General features: G+C 51.4%; 1 protein-coding gene across 4 annotated transcripts in view; it reads right to left on the bottom strand.

Annotated features, from left to right (window-relative positions):
* Positions 1 to 25,743, bottom strand: part of slc37a1 (solute carrier family 37 member 1) — a 198,433-nt gene that overhangs the window by 31,708 nt on the left and 140,982 nt on the right. For all 4 annotated transcript variants that reach the window (XM_072513035.1, XM_072513037.1, XM_072513034.1 and 1 more), the window contains 3 exons: positions 10,925 to 10,998; positions 9,532 to 9,610; positions 3,568 to 3,665 (listed from right to left, as the gene is read on the bottom strand). In XM_072513035.1, the coding sequence (XP_072369136.1) occupies positions 3,568 to 3,665; positions 9,532 to 9,610; positions 10,925 to 10,998 (251 nt within the window). The remainder of the gene's footprint in view (positions 1 to 3,567; positions 3,666 to 9,531; positions 9,611 to 10,924; positions 10,999 to 25,743) is intronic.

Below are 25,743 nucleotides of genomic sequence, written 5' to 3'. Positions count from 1 at the left end.
CAAGGTTTAAGGTGCAAGGTTTAAGGTTTAAGGTTTAAGTTGCAAGGTGCAAGGTGCATGGTGCAAGGTGCATGGTGCAAGGTGCATGATGCATGGTTTAAGGTTTAAGGTGCAAGGTTTAAGTTGCAAGGTTTAAGTTGCAAGGTGCAAGGTGCATGGTGCAAGGTGCATGATGCAAGGTTTAAGGTGCAAGGTTTAAGGTTTAAGGTTTAAGGGGCAAGGGGCAAGGGGCAAGGAGCAAGGAGCAAGGGGCAAGGGGCAAGGGGCAAGGGGCAAGGTGCAAGGTGCAAGGTGCAAGGTGCAAGGGGCAAGGGGCAAGGGGCAAGGTTTAAGGTGCAAGGAGCAAGGTTGAAGGTTTAAGGGGCAAGGGGCAAGGTTTAAGGGGCAAGGTTTAAAGGAATCGAACGGAATCGAACCAGGGACCCTCGTGTTGTGAAGCAACAGTGCTAACCACTGTGCTACTGTGCCACCCTTAAAGGAAGAATAGGATGGCAATAGAGGGATAGGGTCCCTGGAAGGACAAGGGGTTTTTGTTCAGACGGGCTGCATTGTTGGCGCAGGCTGGGAGGGCCGAAGGGCCTGCTCCTGTGCTGTCATTTTCTTTGTTCATTCCTGGAGCAGCAATTTGTTTATGCATGGATATCAGCTGGGCTCCATTTATTGCCCATCCTTATTTGCCCTTCAGAAGGTGGCGGTGAGCTGCCTTCTTGAACCGCTGCAGTCCCTGTAGTGTAGGTAAACCAACAGTGCTGTTAGGGAGGGAGTTCCAGGGTTTTGCCCCAGCATCAGCGAAGGAACGGCGATATATTTCCCAGTCAGGGTGGTGAGTGACTTGGAGGGGAACCTCCAGGTGGTGGCGTTCCCAGGTAGCCCTTAGTTCTTCTAGCTGGCAGTGGTCTGGGGTTTGGAAGGTGCTGCCTAAGGAACCTTGGTGAGTTGCTGCAGTGCATCTTGTAGATGGTACACACGGCTGCCACTGTGCGTCGGTGGGGGAGGGAGTGAATGTTTGTGGAAGGGGGAGCAATCAAGCGGCTGCTTTGTCCTGGATGGTGTTGAGTTTCTTGAGTGTTGTTGGAGCTGCGCTCATCCAGGCAAGTGGAGAGTGTCCCATCACACTCCTGACTTGTACCTTGTAGATGGTGGACAGGCTTTGTGGGATCAGGAGGCGAGTTACTTGATGGAATTTTCTTTTTGCAACTGGTGCATGACTGGAATCATGGATTGGTCAGAATGGCAAGGACAGTGGGTAGTGGTCAGAACAGGCTCAGATGGTAGGTATCGGTCAGAATAGACAAGGGCTGTAGGGGCGTCCTTTACTAATTAGATGTGTTTTTTCGGCACTCAACAATTTTGCTAATGCCAGCTTTGTTAACTCAGATAGAACTTTTCCCAGCTCAAAGATTGCTGGAGTGGGATTTGAACACATTTTATGGAATAGTAAATAGTTCAGGCCTCCAGATTATTGGACAGAGTCAGATAACAATGATGCCACCCTAACCCTTTATAAGGTTAACTGAGCAGTGAGTAACTCTGACCTTAGGGGTCAGTTTGTAACTGACAGTAAGGGGCAATTTCCCCATTCTGTTCACCCGACTCAGTGATGCTCCTTCGGAAGCATTGCTGTAACCTGGATAAGCAGCAAGCTTCCCAAATCTCTATCTCAGCAATCCTTAAAGCAGCCAGAAAGGTGTTGGAAGGGAGGCCGTGTCCAATGAGAGATACTGTCAGGGATTCCGGAGGGAATCCTGCCATCCGGCTGCCATGTTGAATGGGCGGCCCCATGGCGAGGTCCGGCAGCGCCCCCCCCCTCCCCGACATGACAATTCCTGCCGCCCCACCACCACAGGAATTTCTGTATCACCCCCCACAGAATGTATGCATGGGAGTGACCCGACCTCCACCTCACCCAGCCCCCCAACCCACCAGAAACCCTCATGTAACAGAGAAACTGCTTTAAAACGCAACATTCCTTAGAGTTGCTGCCTCAGGGAGAGAAAGCAGCAGCTGTACCTTCATCGCGAGTGAAAACCGCATCACCAGTGTTTAAAAATCCCCTCAGATCTGCAAGGCATCTATGCACTTCGAAGAGAAAAAACTTTCACTCGGCTGTAATTGACAGCTGGTAGGCAGCCAGATGTCTGGATTGTTTAATTTCAGTTCCCTTTATGCTTGAAGACATCTCGTATCCTGCTTGCTTCGGGGAGGGGGGGTTCCGCCTGGAGGGGGGGTAGGGGCTCTGCCTGGTTGGATGGGGGGGCACTGCCTGGTGGAGGGGGGGGGGGCTCTGCCTGGAGAGGGGGGGGACGGCTCTGCCTGGAGAGGGGGGGGGAACGGCTCTGCCTGGAGAGGGGGGGGGCTCTGCCTGGTGGAGGGGGGGTCTGCCTGGTGGAGGGGGGGGGTCTGCCTGGTGGAGGGGGGGGTCTGCCTGGTGGAGGGGGGGGGGTCTGCCTGGTGGAGGGGGGGGGGGTCTGCCTGGTGGAGGGGGGGGTCTGCCTGGTGGAGGGGGGGGTGGTCTGCCTGGTGGAGGGGGGGGTCTGCCTGGTGGGGGGGGGAGGTCTGCCTGGTGGAGGGGGGGGGGGTCTGCCTGGTGGAGGGGGGGGGGGGTCAGCCTGGTAGAGGGGGGGGTCTGCCTGGTGGAGGGGGGGGTCTGCCTGGTGGAGGGGGGGTCTGCCTGGTGGAGGGGGGGTCTGCCTGGTGGAGGGGGGGTCTGCCTGGTGGAGGGGGGGGGGGTCTGCCTGGTGGAGGGGGGGGGGGGGTCTGCCTGGTGGAGGGGGGGGGGGGGTCTGCCTGGTGGGGGGGGGGTCTGCCTGGTTGGGGGGGGGGGTGCGGGGGGCTCTCTGATGGACTTGGGGCTTGTACCGTAAATTCTAAACCCCTTTTCTTACTGCGTCAGAGCCATGCTTGAACCGTGTGAATCCCGGCCCGGAAAGTTGGAGCATCACGGAGATGTGGAGAATCCGGAGCCCAGCCCATCAATAGGACGTCGCCGTCAGCAGAGGCCCTGGGCATCCGAAACGATCGTCCTGGCACCGGTCCCGTTTCCCCCCAACGCTGGATTCTCCGGCACATCAGGAACTTCGCCATCGGTGGCAGGCGGCAGAGAATCGAGTCCATCGTCCGGAATGGGAGAGACTGCAGGCTGAGGCGGGAAACCTGAATCTTGTGTAAGGTTTGCTGTCACTCAGTTCTTGAAGGGTTTTCAATACCTGATGTACAAAGAACAAATAAAAGTACAGCCCAGGAACAGGCCCTTCGGCCCTCCAAGCCCGTGCCGATCACGATGCCCTAACTGGAAAAAACCTTCTGCCCTGACTCGGTCCGTATCCCTCTATTTCCCCCCCACCAGGCAACATCCTGGTGAACCTTCTTTGCACTTTCTCCAAAGCTTACACGTCCTTCTGATAATGTGGTGACCAGAACTGCACACAATGCTCCAACTGCAGCCTAACCAAGTTTTATATAGCTGCAACATGATTTCCCAACTCCTGTACTCAATGCCCCGGCTGATGTGTACAGGAAACAATTATCCATGAAGAGTGAGACAATGACAATGGTGTTTCTACTCACCAAAAGAGCAAAGGCGTCTGCTACCATCAACATGTAAAATACATTGTTCCAACCGGTGGGTGAGATCAGACCTGCTAACAGCGGCCCTAAAGCAGCACCTACAATTACAGGAAGGCATGGAGTCAGAAATCCATCAGCTTTATCAATACGGCAACACAACAGCAACACTGACAGGTTATTCACACAGATACTCAACTATCTGAGACACCTCCTACTAGCAGGACAAAGATACACTGGTGACAGTGCCTGCATCAGACTGACTGCTCGTCACGTCCAGCAGGAGGTGTGAGAGGGGAAGGAGATATGAACACAAAACTCCAACACGAGGGGGCGTTCGTCACGAGGGGGCGGGGGGCGTTCGCCATGTGGGGCGGGGGGGCGTTCCCCACGAGGGGGTGGGGGGGCGTTCGCCACGAGGGGGCGGGGGGGCGTTCCCCACGAGGGGGCGGGGGGCGTTCGCCATGTGGGGCGGGGGGGCGTTCCCCACGAGGGGGCGGGGGGCGTTCGCCATGTGGGGCGGGGGGGCGTTCCCCACGAGGGGGTGGGGGGGGCGTTCGCCACGAGGGGGCGGGGGGTGTTCGCCACGAGGGGGCGGGGGGGTCACGAGGGGGCGTTCGCCACGTGGGGGCGTTCGCCATGAGGGGGCGGGGGGGGGCGTTCGCCACGAGGGGGCGGGGGGTGTTCGCCACGAGGGGGCGGGGGGCCTTCGCCACGAGGGGGCGGGGGGGCCTTCGCCACGAGGGGGCGTTCGCCACGAGGGGGCGGGGGGCGTTCGCCATGTGGGGCGGGGGGGGCGTTCCCCACGAGGGGGTGGGGGGGCGTTCGCCACGAGGGGGCGGGGGGGCGTTCCCCACGAGGGGGCGGGGGGCGTTCGCCATGTGGGGCGGGGGGGCGTTCCCCACGAGGGGGCGGGGGGCGTTCGCCATGTGGGGCGGGGGGGCGTTCCCCACGAGGGGGTGGGGGGGCGTTCGCCACGAGGGGGCGGGGGGTGTTCGCCACGAGGGGGCGGGGGGTCACGAGGGGGCGTTCGCCACGTGGGGGCGTTCGCCATGAGGGGGCGGGGGGGGCGTTCGCCACGAGGGGGCGGGGGGTGTTCGCCACGAGGGGGCGGGGGGCCTTCGCCACGAGGGGGCGGGGGGGCCTTCGCCACGAGGGGGCGTTCGCCACGAGGGGGCGGGGGGTGTTCGCCACGAGGGGGTGTTCGCCACGAGGGGGCGGGGGGGGCGTTCGCCACGAGGGGGCGGGGGGGGGCGTTCGCCACGAGGGGGCGGGGGGGGCGTTCGCCACGAGGGGGCGGGGGGGGGCGTTCGCCACGAGGGGGGCGGGGGGGGCGTTCGTCACGAGGGGGCGGGGGGGGCGTTCGCCACGAGGGGGCGGGGGGGCGTTCCCCACGAGGGGGCGGGGGGCGTTCCCCACGAGGGGGCGGGGGGCGTTCCCCACGAGGGGGCGGGGGGGGCGTTCGCCACGAGGGGGCGGGGGGGGCGTTCCCCCCGAGGGGGCGGGGGGGGCGTTCGCCACGAGGGGGCGGGGGGGCGTTCCCCACGAGGGGGCGTTCGCCACGAGGGGGCGGGGGGGCGGCGTTCGCCACGAGGGGGCGGGGGGGGCGTTCCCCACGAGGGGGCGGGGGTGTGTTTCTACCTTTTTCATCCTGCAGGCATTAGTTGTGAATGTCCCGGGAATGTTTGGTGAGTACCTGCGGCTAACGTCTGTCCAGTCCGAAGCTTTAAAATAGTATTTCATTTGCATTTGAGACACTGATTTGGACATGATCCAGCAGGCGATTTCTTCTTGTTGTCAATTAATGAGTCTTGAGACAACAATCTACAATAATCAGTTGGTGTGTACGTCAGTTTAAGACGTCAGGGCTTCTCTTCCAAGTTCAAGGCACATGAAGCAGCCGCCACATGTTATCATAGAATTTACAGTGCAGAAGGTGTCTCGGATCGTGTTTTCCGGGTCCTTAGGGGGGAGGGGGAGCAGCCGCAAGTCGTGGTCCACATTGGCACTAACGACATAGGTAGGAAAGGGGACAAGGATGTCAGGTAGGCTTTCAGGGAGCTAGGATGGAAGCTCAGAACTAGAACAAACAGAGTTGTTATCTCTGGGTTGTTGCCCGTGCCACGTGATAGTGAGATGAGGAATAGGGAGAGAGAGCAATTAAACACGTGGCTACAGGGATGGTGCAGGCGGGAGGGATTCAGATTTCTGGATAACTGGGGCTCTTTCTGGGGAAGGTGGGACCTCTACAGACAGGATGGTCTACATCTGAACCTGAGGGGCACAAATATCCTGGGGGGGAGATTTGTTAGTGCTCTTTGGGGGGGTTTAAACTAATGCAGCAGGGGCATGGGAACCTGGATTGTAGTTTTAGGGTAAGGGAGAATGAGAGTATAGAGGTCAGGAGCACAGATTTGACGTCGCAGGAGGGGGCCAGTGTTCACGTAGGTGGTTTGAAGTGTGTCTACTTCAATGCCAGGAGTATACGAAACAAGGTAGGGGAACTGGCAGCGTGGGTTGGTACCTGGGACTTCGATGTTGTGGCCATTTCGGAGACATGGATAGAGCAGGGACAGGAATGGATGTTGCAGGTTCCGGGGTTTAGGTGTTTTAGTAAGCTCAGAGAAGGAGGCAAAAGAGGGGGAGGTGTGGCGCTGCTAGTCAAGAGCAGTATTACGGTGGCGGAGAGGATGCTAGATGGGGACTCATCTTCCGAGGTAGTATGGGCTGAGGTTAGAAACAGGAAAGGAGAGGTCACCCTGTTGAGAGTTTTCTATAGGCCTCCAAATAGTTCTAGGGAGGTAGAGGAAAGGATGGCGAGGATGATCCTGGATAAGAGCGAAAGTAACAGGGTAGTTATTATGGAAGACTTTAACTTTCCAAATATTGACTGGAAAAGATATAGTTCGAGTACATTAGATGGGTCGTTTTTTGTACAGTGTGTGCAGGAGGGTTTCCTGACACAGTTTGTTGACAGGCCAACAAGAGACGAGGCCACGTTGGATTTGGTTTTGGGTAATGAACCAGGCCAGGTGTTGGATTTGGAGGTAGGAGAGCACTTTGGGGACAGTGACCACAATTCGGTGACGTTTACGTTAATGATGGAAAGGGATAAGTATACACCGCAGGGCAAGAGTTATAGCTGGGGGAAGGGCAATTATGATGCCATTAGACGTGACTTGGGGGGGATAAGGTGGAGAAGTAGGCTGCAAGTGTTGGGCACACTGGATAAGTGGGGCTTGTTCAAGGATCAGCTACTGCGTGTTCTTGATAAGTATGTACCGGTCAGACAGGGAGGAAGGCGTCGAGCGAGGGAACCGTGGTTTACCAAGGAAGTGGAATCTCTTGTTAAGAGGAAGAAGAAGGCCTATGTGAAGATGAAGTGTGAAGTTTCGGTTGGGGCGATGGATAGTTACAAGGTAGCGAGGAAGGATCTAAAGAGAGAGCTAAGACGAGCAAGGAGGGGACATGAGAAGTATTTGGCAGGAAGGATCAAGGAAAACCCAAAAGCTTTCTATAGGTATGTCAGGAATAAGCGAATGACTAGGGAAAGAGTAGGACCAGTCAAGGACAGGGATGGGAAATTGTGTGTGGAGTCTGAAGAGATAGGCGAGATACTAAATGAATATTTTTCGTCAGTATTCACTCAGGAAAAAGATAATGTTGTGGAGGAGAATGCTGAGCCCCAGGCTAATAGAATAGATGGCATTGAGGTACGTAGGGAAGAGGTGTTGGCAATTCTGGACAGGCTGAAAATAGATAAGTCCCCGGGAGCTGATGGGATTTATCCTAGGATTCTATGGGAGGCCAGGGAAGAGATTGCTGGACCTTTGGCTTTGATTTTTATGTCATCATTGGCTACAGGAATAGTGCCAGAGGACTGGAGGACAGCAAATGTGGTCCCTTTGTTCAAAAAGGGGAGCAGAGACAACCCCGGCAACTATAGACCGGTGAGCCTCACGTTTGTACTGGGTAAAGTCTTGGAGGGGATTATAAGAGACAAGATTTATAATCATCTAGATAGGAATAATATGATCAGGGATAGTCAGCATGGCTTTGTGAAGGGTAGGTCATGCCTCACAAACCTTATTGAGTTCTTTGAGAAGGTGACTGAACAGGTAGACGAGGGTAGAGCAGTTGATGTGGTGTATATGGATTTCAGCAAAGCGTTTGATAAGGTTCCCCACGGTAGGCTATTGCAAAAAATACGGAGACTGGGGATTGAGGGTGATTTAGAGATGTGGATCAGAAATTGGCTAGCTGAAAGAAGACAGAGGGTGGTGGTTGATGGGAAATGTTCAGAATGGAGTACAGTCACAAGTGGAGTACCACAAGGATCTGTTCTGGGGCCGTTGCTGTTTGTCATTTTTATCAATGACCTAGAGGAAGGCGCAGAAGGGTGGGTGAGTAAATTTGCAGATGATACTAAAGTTGGTGGTGTTGTCGATAGTGTGGAAGGATGTAGCAGGTTACAGAGGGATATAGATAAGCTGCAGAGCTGGGCTGAGAGGTGGCAAATGGAGTTTAATGTAGAGAAGTGTGAGGTGATTCACTTTGGAAGGAATAACAGGAATGCGGAATATTTGGCTAATGGTAAAGTTCTTGAAAGTGTGGATGAGCAGAGGGATCTAGGTGTCCATGTACATAGATCCCTGAAAGTTGCCACCCAGGTTGATAGGGTTGTGAAGAAGGCCTATGGAGTGTTGGCCTTTATTGGTAGAGGGATTGAGTTCCGGAGTCGGGAGGTCATGTTGCAGCTGTACAGAACTCTGGTACGGCCGCATTTGGAGTATTGCGTACAGTTCTGGTCACCGCATTATAGGAAGGACGTGGAGGCTTTGGAGCGGGTGCAGAGGAGATTTACCAGGATGTTGCCTGGTATAGAGGGAAAATCTTATGAGGAAAGGCTGATGGACTTGAGGTTGTTTTCGTTGGAGAGAAGAAGGTTAAGAGGAGACTTAATAGAGGCATACAAAATGATCAGGGGGTTGGATAGAGTGGACAGTGAGAGCCTTCTCCCGCGGATGGATATGGCTGGCACGAGGGGACATAGCTTTAAACTGAGGGGTAATAGATATAGGACAGAGGTCAGAGGTAGGTTCTTTATGCAAAGAGTAGTGAGGCCGTGGAATGCCCTACCTGCTACAGTAGTGAACTCGCCAACATTGAGGGCATTTAAAAGTTTATTGGATAAACATATGGATGATAATGGCATAGTGTAGGTTAGATGGCTTTTGTTTCGGTGCAACATCGTGGGCCGAAGGGCCTGTACTGCGCTGTATTGTCCTATGTTCTATGTAAGGAGGCCATTCAGCCCATCGAGTCTGCACCGGCTCTTGGAAAGAGCACCCTACCCAAGGTCAACACCTCCACCCTATCCCCATAACCCAGTAACCCCACCCAACACTAAGGGCAATTTTGGACACTAAGGGCAATTTTGGACACTAAGGGCAATTTATCATGGCCAATCCACCTAACCTGCACATCTTTGGACTGTGGGAGGAAACCGGAGCACCCGGAGGAAATCCACGCACACACGGGGAGGATGTGCAGACTCCGCACAGACAGTGACCCAAGCCGGAATCGAACCTGGGACCCTGGAGCTGTGAATCACTTGTGCTAACCATAATGCTACCGTGCTGCCCCTGTTCAAGCGGTTGTGTTCTGATGCTATGGTATATCGTCAAAAACAGAGTCCACATAGTGAACCTCAATAAACTGGTTGTCCACAGAATCATCCAGCAATACCATGATGCCTTGAGGGTCAAGTGTGAAACATTCACCCAATATCTGGTTGATTTGTGCTGTTTGTCTGCATTTCGGGACATTCTCGGTTAATTAATATATTTTAAATTACACCTATTCCCATTACAAGATGCCCACACAGAGTGGATAATTTGAGTTAACTGGCTAGGGTATCAGGGTCGCGAGGTCGATGTGCTGCAATGGAGTATTTCACAGACTTACCTATAGAGCCGGTGCCATCAATGATAGCAGTGACAGTGGACAGAGCTTTGGAATTCCCCGTCAAACTCTTGTGTGTGCCCTGAAATCACAAATCATTCAGGCATTTGAAAGCAGAGTTACCACTGACAGGATTATTGACCCTTTCCAATACGTGCAATCACCAGGCCCAATACAATCCACCGTCCTCAACGTCAGGCCAACAGGAAATCCCAAAAATCGCCCTTTCAACAAGTCTGTAAACTAATTGAAAGATTCAGCTGGATTAAACCAAAGTACCTGACAAAAGAGCGAATGGTAGGCTAGCGCTGGGGATATGAGGGAGGGACCAGGTTGTTCTTAAAAGAGAAGATAAAGGGGTAGAGTCAGAGATATTTAGAGGCAGAGATATTTAGGGAGAGAATCTGTGTTCCGGCAACTCGGTCTCGCCATTAACTCCTTTTCCTCGAACCTTCTAGACCCTACACCGAGAAACTCCTCCCGATACCACTTCACCTCTCTCCCCTGATTTAAGATGCTTCTTAAAACTTAACTGTTAGAGGGCGGCACATTGGCAAAGTGGTTAACACTGCTGCCTGACAGCGCCAGGGACCCGGGTTCGATTCCGGGTTTGCACCTTCTCGCCATGTCCAGAACCTGTGTTCTTGACACCAGCACAATGGCTGTCGATTCCAGTTGGAGGACATCACCCAAGACAGGCAGTCAATAGCGCGGAATTGAGGCAACTCTTGGACGGCACGGTAGCACAGTGGTTAGCACTGTTGCTTCACAGCGCCAGGGTCCCGGGTTCGATTCCCGGCTTGGGTCACTGTATGTACGGAGTCTGCATGTTCTCCCCGTGTCTGCGTGGGTTTCCTCCGAGTGCTCCAGTTTCCTCCCACAAGATGCGCTGTTAGGTGAATTGGACATTCTGAATTCTCCCTCAGTGTACCCGAACAGGAGCCAGAGTGTTACAACTAGGGGCTTTTCACAGTAACTTCATTGCAATGTTAATGTAAGCCTACTGGTGTCAATAAAGATTATTATTATTATTTCTGTGTGGGTTTCCTCTGGGTACTCCAGTTTCCTCCTACAGTCCAAAGATGTATGGGTTAGGTAGATTGGCCATGATCAATTGTCCCATATGTTCCAGGGTTGTGCGGGTTAGGTGGGGTTACGGGGCCAGGGTGGAAGAGTGGGCCTAAGTTGGGTGCTCTTTCAGAGAGTCGGTGCACACTCAATGGGCTGAATGACCTCCTGCACTGTTGGGCTTCTACGGTCCTAAACTGACCATATTTTGATAGCCTGTCCTAATTCACCTCCTTTAGATCAGTGTTTCTTCCTGTTCAATTACAGAGCTCTGAAGCACCCTTTGACACTAATGTTGTGTTGCAGTGAGAAAGCTTACAGTACTCACCAAATCAGCAGATACTGCAGTTGTGATTAATGCATAAGGTCCATTCACTAATGCCCCACAGCCAATCAGCATAACTGTGGAATAAAATTGAGGCAGAAACTATTAATCAGTATAACTGCAAGATATGAAACCCAAACATAATGAAGTTGCTGTAGAGGTTGACCATACTTCACCATGAAGATGTGGAACCAGACAGAGGACTGCAAAGGTGCTATTCGGAGCATTATAACAACATGATAAATGGGAGGCATTTTACCCCCTTTTATTTAAATTAAGCTACACATTCACTGACAAAGGAAACGCCTTGATAGTAGAAATGTATAACAAATCCTTAATGTCTTCAGAAACATAGGAACAGAAGGAATCAATCAACCCAAGTCTGTTCCACCGTTCAATTCAATCAGGGATCAATCAGTCTGAATCTGTCCATCGTTCAATTCAATCAGGGATCAATCAGTCTGAATCTGTCTCATCGTTCAATTCAATCAGGGATCAATCAGTCTGAATCTGTCCATCGTTCAATTCAATCAGGGATCAATCAGTCTGAATCTGTCTCATCGTTCAATTCAATCAGGGATCAATCAGCCTGAATCTGTCTCATCGTTCAATTCAATCAGGGATCAATCAGTCTGAATCTGTCTCATCGTTCAATTCAATCAGGGATCAATCAGCCTGAATCTGTCCATCGTTCAATTCAATCAGGGATCAATCAGCCTGAATCTGTCCATCGTTCAATTCAATCAGGGATCAATCAGTCTGAATCTGTCTCATCGTTCAATTCAATCAGGGATCAATCAGCCTGAATCTGCCCATCGTTCAATTCAATCAGGGATCAATCAGCCTGAATCTGCCCATCGTTCAATTCAATCAGGGATCAATCAGTCTGAATCTGTCCATCGTTCAATTCAATCAGGGATCAATCAGTCTGAATCTGTCCATCGTTCAATTCAATCAGGGATCAATCAGCCTGAATCTGCCCATCGTTCAATTCAATCAGGGATCAATCAGCCTGAATCTGCCCATCGTTCAATTCAATCAGGGATCAATCAGTCTGAATCTGTCCATCGTTCAATTCAATCAGGGATCAATCAGTCTGAATCTGCCCATCGTTCAATTCAATCAGGGATCAATCAGCCTGAATCTGCCCATCGTTCAATTCAATCAGGGATCAATCAGTCTGAATCTGTCCATCGTTCAATTCAATCAGGGATCAATCAGTCTGAATCTGTCTCATCGTTCAATTCAATCAGGGATCAATCAGCCTGAATCTGTCCATCGTTCAATTCAATCAGGGATCAATCAGTCTGAATCTGTCCATTGTTCAATTCAATCAGGGATCAATCAGTCTGAATCCGTCTCATCGTTCAATTCAATCAGGGATCAATCAGCCTGAATCTGTCCATCGTTCAATTCAATCAGGGATCAATCAGCCTGAATCTGTCTCATCGTTCAATTCAATCAGGGATCAATCAGTCTGAATCTGTCTCATCGTTCAATTCAATCAGGGATCAATCAGCCTGAATCTGCCCATCGTTCAATTCAATCAGGGATCAATCAGCCTGAATCTGTCCATTGTTCAATTCAATCAGGGATCAATCAGTCTGAATCCGTCTCATCGTTCAATTCAATCAGGGATCAATCAGCCTGAATCTGTCCATCGTTCAATTCAATCAGGGATCAATCAGCCTGAATCTGTCTCATCGTTCAATTCAATCAGGGATCAATCAGTCTGAATCTGTCTCATCGTTCAATTCAATCAGGGATCAATCAGCCTGAATCTGCCCATCGTTCAATTCAATCAGGGATCAATCAGCCTGAATCTGCCCATCGTTCAATTCAATCAGGGATCAATCAGTCTGAATCTGTCCATCGTTCAATTCAATCAGGGATCAATCAGCCTGAATCTGCCCATCGTTCAATTCAATCAGGGATCAATCAGTCTGAATCTGCCCATCGTTCAATTCAATCAGGGATCAATCAGCCTGAATCTGCCCATCGTTCAATTCAATCAGGGATCAATCAGCCTGAATCTGCCCATCGTTCAATTCAATCAGGGATCAATCAGCCTGAATCTGCCCATCGTTCAATTCAATCAGGGATCAATCAGCCTGAATCTGCCCATCGTTCAATTCAATCAGGGATCAATCAGCCTGAATCTGCCCATCGTTCAATTCAATCAGGGATCAATCAGTCTGAATCTGCCCATCGTTCAATTCAATCAGGGATCAATCAGTCTGAATCTGTCCATCGTTCAATTCAATCAGGGATCAATCAGTCTGAATCTGTCTCATCGTTCAATTCAATCAGGGATCAATCAGCCTGAATCTGCCCATCGTTCAATTCAATCAGGGATCAATCAGCCTGAATCTGCCCATCGTTCAATTCAATCAGGGATCAATCAGCCTGAATCTGCCCATCGTTCAATTCAATCAGGGATCAATCAGCCTGAATCTGCCCATCGTTCAATTCAATCAGGGATCAATCAGCCTGAATCTGCCCATCGTTCAATTCAATCAGGGATCAATCAGCCTGAATCTGCCCATCGTTCAATTCAATCAGGGATCAATCAGTCTGAATCTGTCTCATCGTTCAATTCAATCAGGGATCAATCAGTCTGAATCCGTCCATCGTTCAATTCAATCAGGGATCAATCAGCCTGAATCTGCCCATCGTTCAATTCAATCAGGGATCAATCAGTCTGAATCTGTCTCATCGTTCAATTCAATCAGGGATCAATCAGCCTGAATCTGTCTCATCGTTCAATTCTGTCATGCGAGATCACCCTTTAAGAAATGGGTGTTCAAGAAATATACCTTTAAGAAATGGAGCTGCTCATGTTACTGGAGTGATGTCAGAGTGTGGGTGGAGCTGAGCTCCACTTCTGCTTTTTAGTTTTAGTTTGAGAAAGAGCTTGGGTGTGTCTGTGTTTTTCAGTGAGCTGAATCTGAAGTTAAAAGTGAGCTGCAGTACTGTGATCTCTGCCATCCAAAGACTATCTATGGATCATTTGGTGAATTCAGAAGAATTATAAATATTTTCAGTCTTGAATGTAAATCCTAATGTGCTCCTGTTTGAAGGTTTGTTAAGCCTTTTGGATGTTAAAAGGACAACATACAGATTACTTAGTGTTGTATTCTTTGGGGGGTGTATTTGATTTACTGGTTGCTAAGATGTTCACTGTTTGTTTTAAAAAGGTTAACTTGAGTTCATAGAATAAACATTCTTTTGTTTTAAAAAACCATGGTCCATTTCTGCTGTACCACACCTGTAGAGTGGGCCGTGTGCTCCCCATAACCACAATCAATTAAAAGTTGTGGGTCAGGTGAACTCCATGATACTCTTTGGGATTCTCTAAACCCTGACCCATAACAATTCAATCAGGGATCAATCAGCCTGAATCTGTCCATCGTTCAATTCAATCAGGGATCAATCAGCCTGAATCTGTCCATCGTTCAATTCAATCAGGGATCAATCAGTCTGAATCTGTCCATCGTTCAATTCAATCAGGGATCAATCAGCCTGAATCTGTCCATTGTTCAATTCAATCAGGGATCAATCAGCCTGAATCTGTCCATCGTTCAATTCAATCAGGGATCAATCAGCCTGAATCTGCCCATCGTTCAATTCAATCAGGGATCAATCAGCCTGAATCTGTCCATTGTTCAATTCAATCAGGGATCAATCCGTCTGAATCCGTCCATCGTTCAATTCAATCAGGGATCACTCAGTCTGAATCTGTCTCATCGTTCAATTCAATCAGGGATCAATCAGTCTGAATCTGTCCATCGTTCAATTCAATCAGGGATCAATCAGTCTGAATCTGTCCATCGTTCAATTCAATCAGGGATCAATCAGTCTGAATCCGTCTCATCGTTCAATTCAATCAGGGATCAATCCGTCTGAATCCGTCCATCGTTCAATTCAATCAGGGATCAATCAGTCTGAATCTGTCCATCGTTCAATTCAATCAGGGATCAATCAGTCTGAATCTGTCCATCGTTCAATTCAATCAGGGATCAATCAGTCTGAATCCGTCTCATCGTTCAATTCAATCAGGGATCAATCCGTCTGAATCCGTCCATCGTTCAATTCAATCAGGGATCAATCAGTCTGAATCTGTCCATTGTTCAATTCAATCAGGGATCAATCCGTCTGAATCCGTCCATCGTTCAATTCAATCAGGGATCAATCAGTCTGAATCTGTCCATCGTTCAATTCAATCAGGGATCAATCAGTCTGAATCTGTCTCATCGTTCAATTCAATCAGGGATCAATCAGTCTGAATCTGTCTCATCGTTCAATTCAATCAGGGATCAATCAGTCTGAATCTGCCCATCGTTCAATTCAATCAGGGATCAATCAGCCTGAATCTGTCCATCGTTCAATTCAATCAGGGATCAATCAGTCTGAATCTGCCCATCGTTCAATTCAATCAGGGATCAATCAGCCTGAATCTGCCCATCGTTCAATTCAATCAGGGATCAATCAGTCTGAATCTGTCCATCGTTCAATTCAATCAGGGATCAATCAGTCTGAATCTGTCTCATCGTTCAATTCAATCAGGGATCAATCAGCCTGAATCTGCCCATCGTTCAATTCAATCAGGGATCAATCAGCCTGAATCTGTCCATCGTTCAATTCAATCAGGGATCAATCAGCCTGAATCTGCCCATCGTTCAATTCAATCAGTGATTGGTGTAGGGTCCTAAGCCTTTTACAATTTATTTAAGTAACTTGGATGAAGGTACCAAAGGTACGATTGCCAAATTTGCTGATGATACAAAGATAAGTAGGAAAGCAAACTGTGAAGAGGATATAAGGCGGCTGCAAAGGGACAAGGTAGATTAGGTGAGTGGGCAAAGATCTGGCAAATGCAGTTTCATGTGGGCAAAGGCGAAACTGTCCATTTGGCAGGAAGTACAAAAAGGTAAATTCATCGAAAACCTACAATGCATGAGGCGACCATTAACTGTGCACCAACAGGCAGCACGGAGGCACAGTGGTTAGCACTGCTGCCTCACGGCGCCGAGGACCCGGGTTCGATCCCGGCTCTGGGTCACTGTGCGTGTGGAATTTGCACATTCTCCCCGTGTTTGCGTGGGTTTCACCCCCACAACCCAAAGATGTGCAGCGTAGGCGGATTGGTCATGTTAAATTGCCCCTTAATTGGAAAAAATTAATTGGGTACTCTAAATTTATAGGAAAAAAATTCTATACCAACCCCACCCAATGTGTCTAAAGGGTGAGAGATTGCACATTTGAGGTGCAGAGGGATCTGGGTGCCTTACTGCATGAGTCACAAAAGGCTGGTATACACTTGCAGCAAGTAATTAGGAAAGATAATAATGTTTATTGCGAAGGGAATGGATTACAAAAGTTGGACGGTTATGGTTCAGTTGTACAGGGCACCAGTGAAGTGAGACTACATCTGGAGTATTGTGACGGTATCGGTCACCTTATTAAAAAAAAAATTTAGAGTACCCAATTCATTTTTTCCAATTAAGGGGCAATTTAACGTGGCCAATCCACCTAGCCTGCACATCTTTGGGTTGTGAGGGTGAGACCCACACAGACACGGGGAGAATGTGCAAACTCCACACAGACAGTAACCCAGAGCCGGGATCGAACCTGGGACCTCGGCGCCGCGAGGCAGCAGTGCTAACCACTGTGCTGCCCTCGGTCACCTTATTTAAGGAAAGATGCAAGTGTGTTGGAAGCAGTCTTCCAGACTAATACTAGGAATGTGTGGGTTGGCTTCGGAGGAAAGGCTGGACAGGCCAGGCTTGTATCTGCTGGAGTTTAGAAGAGTTACTGGGCTGCAGGATAGGGTGGGGCACAGGCCCAGGTAGGGGGCTCTGTCCAAGGGTCAGTGCAGACACGATGGGCGGAATGGCCTCCTTCTGCACTTCAGGGATTCTAGTATGATTGAAACATACAAGATCCTGAGAGGTATTGACAGGGAGCGTGTGGATATGTTTCCTCTTGTGGGAGAATCTACAACTGGAGGTAATGGTTTAAAAATAAGGGATCACCAATTTAAAATGGGCCAAAAGGCCTACTCCCGCTCCTATCTCACATGTATCTGTGTAACAGGCTTGGGGGGGGGGGGGGGGGGGGAGAGAACAGGCTAACAGGCTCGGGGGGGGGGGGAGAGAACAGGCTCGGGGGGGGGGGGAGAGAACAGGCTCGGGGGGGGGGGGGGGGGACGAGAACAGGCTCGGGGGGGGGGGAGAACAGGCTCGGGGGGGGGGGGGAAGAGAACAGGCTCGGAGGGGGGGGGGGGAGAACAGGCTCGGGGGGGGGGAGAACAGGCTCGGGGGGGGAGAACAGGCTCGGGGGGGGGAAGAGAACAGGCTCGGGGGGGGGGGAGAACAGGCTCGGGAGGGGGGGGGGGAGAACAGGCTCGGGGAGGGGGGGGGGGGAGAGAACAGGCTCGGGGGGGGGGAGAACAGGCTCGGGGGGGGGGGGGGAAGAGAACAGGCTCGGAGGGGGGGGGGGGGAGAACAGGCTCGGGGGGGGGGAGAACAGGCTCGGGGGGGGAGAACAGGCTCGGGGGGGGGAAGAGAACAGGCTCGGGGGGGGGGAGAACAGGCTCGGGGAGGGGGGGGGGGAGAACAGGCTCGGGGAGGGGGGGGTGGAGAACAGGCTCGGGGAGGGGGGGGAGGGAGAACAGGCTTGGGGGGGGAAGGGGAGAGAGAACAGGCTCGGGGGGGGGGGGGAAAACAGGCTCGGGGGGTGGGGGGAGAACAGGCTCGGGGGGGGGGAAGAGAACAGGCGGGGGGGGAGAACAGGCTCGGGGGGGGGGAGAACAGGCTCGGGGGGGGGAAGAGAACAGGCTCGGGAGGGGGGGAAGAGAACAGGCTCGGGGGGGGGGGAGAACAGGCTCGGGGGGGGGGGAGAACAGGCTCGGGGGGGGGGGGAGAGAATAGGCTCGGGGGGGGGGAGGGGGGGGAGTGCAGGCTTGGGGGGGGGGGGAAGAGAGAGAACAGGCTCCGGGGGGGGGGGGGGGCGAACAGGCTCGGGGAGGGGGGGGGGGGGAGAGAACAGGCTCGGGGAGGGGGGGGGGGAGAGAACAGGCTCGGGGGGGGGAGAGAACAGGCTCGGGGGGGGGGGGAAGAGAACAGGCTCGGGGGGGGGGGGAAAGAGAACAGGCTCGGGGGGGGGGGGGGGAAACAGGCTCGGGGGGAGAACAGGCTATGGGGGGGGGGGGGAGAGAACAGGCTCGGGGGGGGGGAGAGAACAGGCTCGGGGGGAGGGGGGGAGAACAGGCTCGGGGGGGGGGGAGAGAACAGGCTCGGGGGGGGGGGGGAGAGAACAGGCTCGGGGGGGGGGGGAGAGAACAGGCTCGGGGGGGGGAGAACAGGCTCGGGGGGGGGGGGAGAGAACAGGCTCGGGGGGGGGAACAGGCTCGGGGGGGGGGAACAGGCTCGGGGGGGGGGGAACAGGCTCGGGGGGGGGGAACAGGCTCGGGGGGGGGGGGAACAGGCTCGGGGGGGGGGGGAACAGGCTCGGGGGGGGGGAACAGGCTCGGGGGGGGGGGAACAGGCTCGGGGGGGGGGGACAGGCTCGGGGGGGGGGGGACAGGCTCGGGGGGGGGGGAAACAGGCTCGGGGGGGGGGGAGAGAGAACAGGCTCGGGGGGGGGGGGAGAGAACAGGCTCGGGGGGGGGGGGGGAGTGCAGGCTTGGGGGGGGGGAGAGAGAGAGAACAGGCTCGGGGGGGGGGAGAACAGGCTCGGGGGGAAGGGGAGAGAGAACAGGCTCGGGGGGAAGGGGAGAGAGAACAGGCTCGGGGGGGGGGGAGAACAGGCTCGCGGGGGGGGGGAGAACAGGCGGGGGGTGGGGGAGAACAGGCGGGGGGGGGGGAGAATAGGCTCGGGGGGGGGGAGAGAACAGGCTCGGGGGGGGGGAGAACAGGCTCGGGGGGGGGGAGAACAGGCTCGGGGGGGGGGGGAGAACAGGCTCGGGGGGGGGGGGGGGGGGGAGAACAGGCTCGGGGGGGAGAGAGAACAGGCTCCGGGGGGGGGGGGGGGGGGAGAACAGGCTCGAGGGGGAACCCACTCTCTCCCCATGTCCTGTGCCCTCACCTAGAGTCACAACTGACCTTCCGAGAATTATGCGCTTGAACCTCGAGGTCCCTCTGCTCCTGGACTTCCCTCAAAGTTGTACCATTGAGCCTGTATTGTCTCCTCACATTTCTCCAAAATGCATTATCTCACATTTCGCTGCATTGAAGTTGATCTGCCAGGTGTCCGTCCATTTGGCCAACTTGCCAACGTCTCTCTAAAGTCGCTCAGCATCATTCTCACAATTCACTAGTTCCCATATTTTAGTATCATCTGCAAATTGAGAGAATTTGCCCTCAACATCCACCTCTAAATTGTTTATATAAATCAGAAAAGCAAAGTCCCAACACTGAGCCCTGGGGACACGACTTTCAACTGGTCTCCAGTCTGAGAAATGCCCATCTACACCTACCCTCGGTTTCCTATCTCTGAGCAACTTCTAATCCATGCTGCCAAAGGCCCATCAATCCCAAATGTTTCTAATTGCCTGGTGTCCCGAAAGGATCTGTTCTGGGACCTCTGCTCTTTGTGGTTTTTATAAATGATTTGGATGAGGTAGTGGAAGGGTGGGTTAGAAAGTTTGTCGATGACACGAAGGCTGGTGGAGTTGTAGATACTGTCGAGGGTTGTTGCAGGTTACAACAGGACATTGACAGGATGCAGAGCCGGGCTGAGAAGTGGCAGATGGAGTTCAACCGAGATAAATGTGAAGTGATTCATTTTGAAAGGTCCAATTTGAATGCTGAATATAGGGTTAAAGGCAGGAATCTTGGAAGTGTGGAGGAACAGAGGGATCTTGTGGTCCACATACATAGATCCCTCAAAGTTGCCACCCAGGTTGATAGGGTTGTTAAGAAGGTGCATAGTGTGTTGGCTTTCATTAACGGGGATTGAGTTTAAGAGCCGTGAGTTTTTGCTGCAGCTTTATAAAACCCTGGTTAGACCACACTTGGAATATTGTGTCCAGTTCTGGTTGCCTCATTATAGGAATCAGGTGATGTCCCGGAGGACTGGAGAATAGCCAATGTTGTTCCTTTGTTTAAGAAGGGGAGCAAGGATAATCCAGGGAACTACAGGCCGGTGAGCCTGACGTAAGTGGCAGGGAAATTACTGGAGAGAATTCTTCGAGACAGGATCTACTCCCATTTGGAAGCAAATGGACGTATTAGTGAGAGGCAGCATGGTTTTGTGAAGGGGAGGTCGTGTCTCACTAACTTGATAGAGTTTTTCGAGGAGGTCACTAAGATGATTGATGCAGGTAGGGCAGTGGATGTTGTCTATATGGACTTCAGTAAGGCCTTTGACAAGGTCCCTCATGGTAGACTAGTACAAAAGGTGAAGTCACACGGGATCAGGGGTGAGCTGGCAAGGTGGATACAGAACTGGCTAGGTCATAGAAGGCAGAGAGTAGCAATGGAAGGGTGCTTTTCTAATTGGAGGGCTGTGACTAGTGGTGTTCCGCAGGGTTCAGTGCTGGGACTTTTGCTGTTCTTAGTATATATAAATGATTTGGAGGAAAATGTAACTAGTCTGATGAGTAAGTTTGCAGACGACACAAAGGTTGGTGGAATTGCGGATAGCGATGAGGACTGTCAGAGGATACAGCAGGATTTAGATTGTTTGGAGACTTGGGCGGAGAGGTGGCAGATGGAGTTTCATCCGGACAAATGTGAGGTAATGCATTTTGGAAGGTCTAATGCAGGTAGGGAATATACAGTGAATGGTAGAACCCTCAAGAGTATTGAAAGTCAGAGAGATCTAGGTGTACAGGTCCACAGGTCACTGAAAGAGGCAACACAGGTGGAGAAGGTAGTCAAGAAGGCATACGGTATGCTTGCCTTCATTGGCCGGGGCATTGAGTATAAGAATTGGCAAGTCATGTTGCAGCTGTATAGAACCTTAGTTAGGCCATGCTTGGAGTAGTGTGTTCAATTCTGGTCGCCACACTACCAGAAGGATGTGGAGGCTTTAGAGAGGGTGCAGAAGAGATTTACCAGAATGTTGCCTGGTATGGAGGGCATTAGCTATGAGGAGCGGTTGAATAAACTCGGTTTGTTCTCACTGGAACGACGGAGGTTGAGGGGCGACCTGATAGAGGTCTACAAAATTATGAGGGGCACAGACAGAGTGGATAGTCAGAGGCTTTTCCCCAGGGTAGCGGGGTCAATTACTAGGGGGCATAGGTTTAAGGTGCGAGGGGCAAGGTTTAGAGTAGATGTACGAGACAAGATTTTTTGCACAAAGGGTAGTGGGTGCCTGGAACTCGCTACCGGAGGAGGTGGTGGAAGCAGGGACGATAGTGACATTTAAGGGGCATCTTGACAAATACATGAATAGGATGGGAATAGAGGGATACGGACCCAGGAAACGTGGAAGATTGTCGTTTAGTCAGGCAGCATGGTCGGCATGGGCTTGGAGGGCCGAAGGGCCTGTTCCTGGGCTGTACTTTTGTTTGTTCTTTGTTCTTGAAGGATGTGGATGCTGTGGAGAGGGTACAGAGGAGATTTACCAGGATGCTGCCTGGACTGGAGGGCATGTCTTATGAAGAAAGGGCTTTTCTTACTGGAGTGAAGAAGGCAGAGAGGTGACTTGATTTAGATGTACAAGGTGATGAGAGGCATGGATAGAGTGGATAGCCAGAGACTTTCCCCAGGGCGGAAATGCTGTCACGAGAGGACATAATTTTAAGGTGATTGGAGGGAGGTAGAGGGGAGCTGTCAGAGGTCGGTTCTTTATACAGAGAGTGGTGGGTGTGTGGAACGCACTGCCAGCAGAGGTGGTGGAGTCAGAGTCATTCGGGACATTTAAGCGACTCTTGGACAGGCACATGGACAGCAGTAAATTGAAGGGGTGTAGGTTAGGTTGATCTTAAATTAGGATAAATGGTCGGCACAACATTGTGGGCCGAAGGGCCTGTACTGTGCTGTACTGTTCTATGTTCTCTTACCCCTGATTAATTCAGCATTTGACCGGGTATGGCATCACAAAGCCCAAGCAAATGTGGAGTCAATGGGTATCAGGGGGAAAACTCTCGACTGGTTGGAGTCATACATAGAACATTACAGCGCAGTACAGGCCCTTCGGCCCTCGATGTTGCGCCGACCTGTGAAACCACTCTAAAGCCCATCTACACTATTCCCTTACGTCCATATGTCTATCCAATGACCATTTGAATGTCCTTAGTGTTGGCGAGTCCACTACTGTTGCAGGCAGGGCATTCCACGCCCTTACTACTCTCTGAGTAAAGAACCTACCTCTGACATCTGTCCTATATCTATCTCCCCTCAATTTAAAGCTATGACCCCTCGTGCGAGACATCACCATCCGAGGAAAAAGGCTCTCACTGTCCACCCTATCCAATCCTCTGATCATCTTGTATGCCTCAATTAAGTCACCTCTTAACCTTCTTCTCTCTAACGAAAACAGCCTCAAGTCCCTCAGCCTTTCCTCATAAGATCTTCCCTCCAGACCAGGCAACATTCTGGTAAATCTCCTCTGCACCCTTTCCAATGCTTCCACATCCTTCCTATAATGCGGCGACCAGAATTGCACGCAATACTCCAAATGCGGCCGCACCAGAGTTTTGTACAGCTGCAACATGACCTCATGGCTCCTAAACTCAATCCCTCTACCAATAAAAGCGAACACACCGTACGCCTTCTTAACAACCCTCTCAACCTGGATGGCAACTTTCAGGGATCTATGTACATGGACACCGAGATCTCTCTGCTCATCCACACTGCCAGGAATCTTACCATTAGCCCAGTACTCTGTCTTCCTGTTATTCCTTCCAAAATGAATCACCTCACACTTTTCTGCATTAAACTCCATTTGCCACCTCTCAGCCCAGCTCTGCAGCTTATCTATGTCCCTCTGTAACTTGTAACATCCTTCTGCACTGTCCACAACTCCACCGCCTTTAGTGTCATCTGCAAATTTACTCACCCATCCTTCTACGCCCTCCTCCAGGTCATTTATAAAAATGACAAACAGCAGTGGCCCCAAAACAGATCCTTGTGGTACACCACTAGTGACTGGACTCCAGTCTGAACATTTCCCATCAACCACCACCCTTTGTCTTCTTCCAGCTAGCCAATTTCTGATCCAAACTGCTAAATCACCCTGAATCCAATGCCTCTATATTTTCTAGAGTAGCCGACCGTGGGGAAACTTATCAAACGCTTCACTGAAATCCATATACACCACATCAACTGCTTTACCCTCATCCACCTGTTTGGCCACCTTCTCAAATAACTCCATAAGGATTGTGAGGCACGACCTACCCTTCACAATACCGTGTTGACTATCTCTAATCAAATTATTCCTTTCCAGATGATTATACATCCTATCTCTTATAAACCTTTCCAAGATTTTTCCCACAACAGAAGTAAGGCTCACTGGTCTATAGTTACCGGGGTTGTCTCTACTCCCCTTCTTGAACAAGGGGACAACATTTGCTATCCTCCAGTCTTCTGGCACTATTCCTGTAGACAAAGATGACTTAAAGATCAAAGCCAAAGGCTCAGCAATCTCCTCCCTAGCTTCCCAGAGAATCCAAGGATAAATTCCATCCAGCCCAGGGGACTTATCTATTTTCACACTTTCCAGAATTGCTAACACCTCCTCCTTATGAACCTCAAGCCCTTCTTGTCTAGTAGCCTGAATCTCAGTATTCTCCTCGATTTGTTTATTGTCACGTGTACCGAGGTACAGTGAAAAGTATTTTTTTGCGAGCAGCTCAACAGATCATTTAGTACATGAAAAGAAAAGAAAATACATAATAGGGCAACACAAGGTACACAATGTAACTACATAAGCACTGGCATCGGATGAAGCATACAGGGGTGGTGTCAATGAGGTCAGTCCATAAGAGGATGGTTTAGGAGTCTGGTGACAGTGGGGAAGAAGCTGTTTTTGAGTCTGTTCGTGCATGTTCTCAGACTTCTGTATCTCCTGCCCGATGGAAGAAGTTGGAAGAGTGAGTAAGCCAGGTGGGAGGGGTCTTTGATTATGCTGCCCGCTTTCCCCAGGCAGCGGGAGGTGTAAATGGAGTCAATGGATGGGAGGCAGGTTCGTGTGATGGACTGGGCTGTGTTCACGACTCTCTGAAGTTTCTTGCAGTCTTGGGCTGAGCAGTTGCCATACCAGGCTGTGATGCAGCCTGATAGGATGCTTTCTATGGTGCATCTGTAAAAGTTGGTAAGAGTTAATGTGGACATGCCAAATTTCCTTAGTTTCCTGAGGAAGTATAGGCGCTGTTGTGCTTTCTTGGTCGTAGCGTCGACGTGGGTGGACCAGGACAGATTTTTGGAGATGTGCACCCCTAGGAATTTGAAACTGCTAACCATCTCCACCTCGGCCCCGTTGATGCTGACAGGGGTGTGTACAGTACTTTGCTTCCTGAAGTCAATGACCAGCTCCTTAGTTTTGCTGGCATTGAGGGAGAGATTGTTGTCGCTACACCACTCCACTAGGTTCTCTATCTCCCTCCTGTATTCGGACTCATCGTTATTCGAGATCCAGCCCACGATGGTCGTAACGTCAGCAAACTTGTAGATGGAGTTGGAACCAAATGTTGCCACGCAGTCGTGTGTGTACAGGGAGTAGAGCAGGGGGCTAAGTACGCAGCCTTGCGGGGCCCCGGTATTGAGGACTATTGTGGAGGTGGTGTTGTTGTGCTTTCTGGTCTGTGGGTTAGAAAGTTGAGGATCCAGTTGCAGAGTGAGGAGCCAAGTCCTAGGTTTTGGAGCTTTGATATGAGCTTGGCTGGGATTATGGTGTTGAAGGCGGAGCTGTAGTCAATAATTAGTAGTCTGATGTACATAGAACATAGAAAATACAGCACAGAACAGGCCCTTCGGCCCACGATGTTGTGCCGAACCTTTGTCCGAGATTAATCATAGATTATCATTGAATCTACAGTGCAGAAGGAGGCCATTCGGCCCCCCGAGTCTGCACCAGCTCTTGGAAAGAGCACCCTACCCAAACTCAACACCTCCACCCAACACCAAGGGCAATTTGGACATTAAGGGCAATTTATCATTGGCCAATTCACCTAACCCGCACATCTTTGGACTGCGGGAGGAAACCGGAGCACCCGGAGGAAACCCACGAAGACACAGGGAGGACGTGCAGACTCCGCACAGACAATGACCCAAGCCGGAATCGAACCTGGGACCATGGATCTGTGAAGCAATTGTGCTATCCACAATGCTACCGTGCTGCCCTTAAGAACAAATAAATCTACACTATATCATTTTCCCGTAATCCATGTACCTATCCAACAGCTGCTTGAAGGTCACTAATGTTTCCGACTCAACTACTTCCACAGGCAGTGCATTCCATGCCCCCACTACTCTCTGGGTAAAGAACCTACCTCTGATATCCCTCCTATATCTTCCACCTTTCACCTTAAATTTATGTCCCCTTGTAATGGTGTGTTCCACCTGGGGAAAAAGTCTCTGACTGCCTACTCTATCTATTCCCCTGATCATCTTATAAACCTCTATCAAGTCGCCCCTCATCCTTCTCCGCTCTAATGAGAAAAGGCCTAGCACCCTCAACCTTTCCTCGTAAGACCTACTCTCCATTCCAGGCAACATCCTGGTAAATCTTCTTTGCACCTTTTCCAGAGCTTCCACATCCTTCCTAAAATGAGGCGACCAGAACTGTACACAGTACTCCAAATGTGGCCTTACCAAAGTTTTGTACAGCTGCATCATCACCTCACGGCTCTTAAATTCAATCCCTCTGTT

The sequence above is a fragment of the Scyliorhinus torazame genome, chromosome 8 (genome assembly GCF_047496885.1).
Source record: "Scyliorhinus torazame isolate Kashiwa2021f chromosome 8, sScyTor2.1, whole genome shotgun sequence".
NCBI lineage: Eukaryota > Metazoa > Chordata > Chondrichthyes > Carcharhiniformes > Scyliorhinidae > Scyliorhinus > Scyliorhinus torazame.
This window is presented reverse-complemented; position numbering and strand designations above follow the sequence as displayed.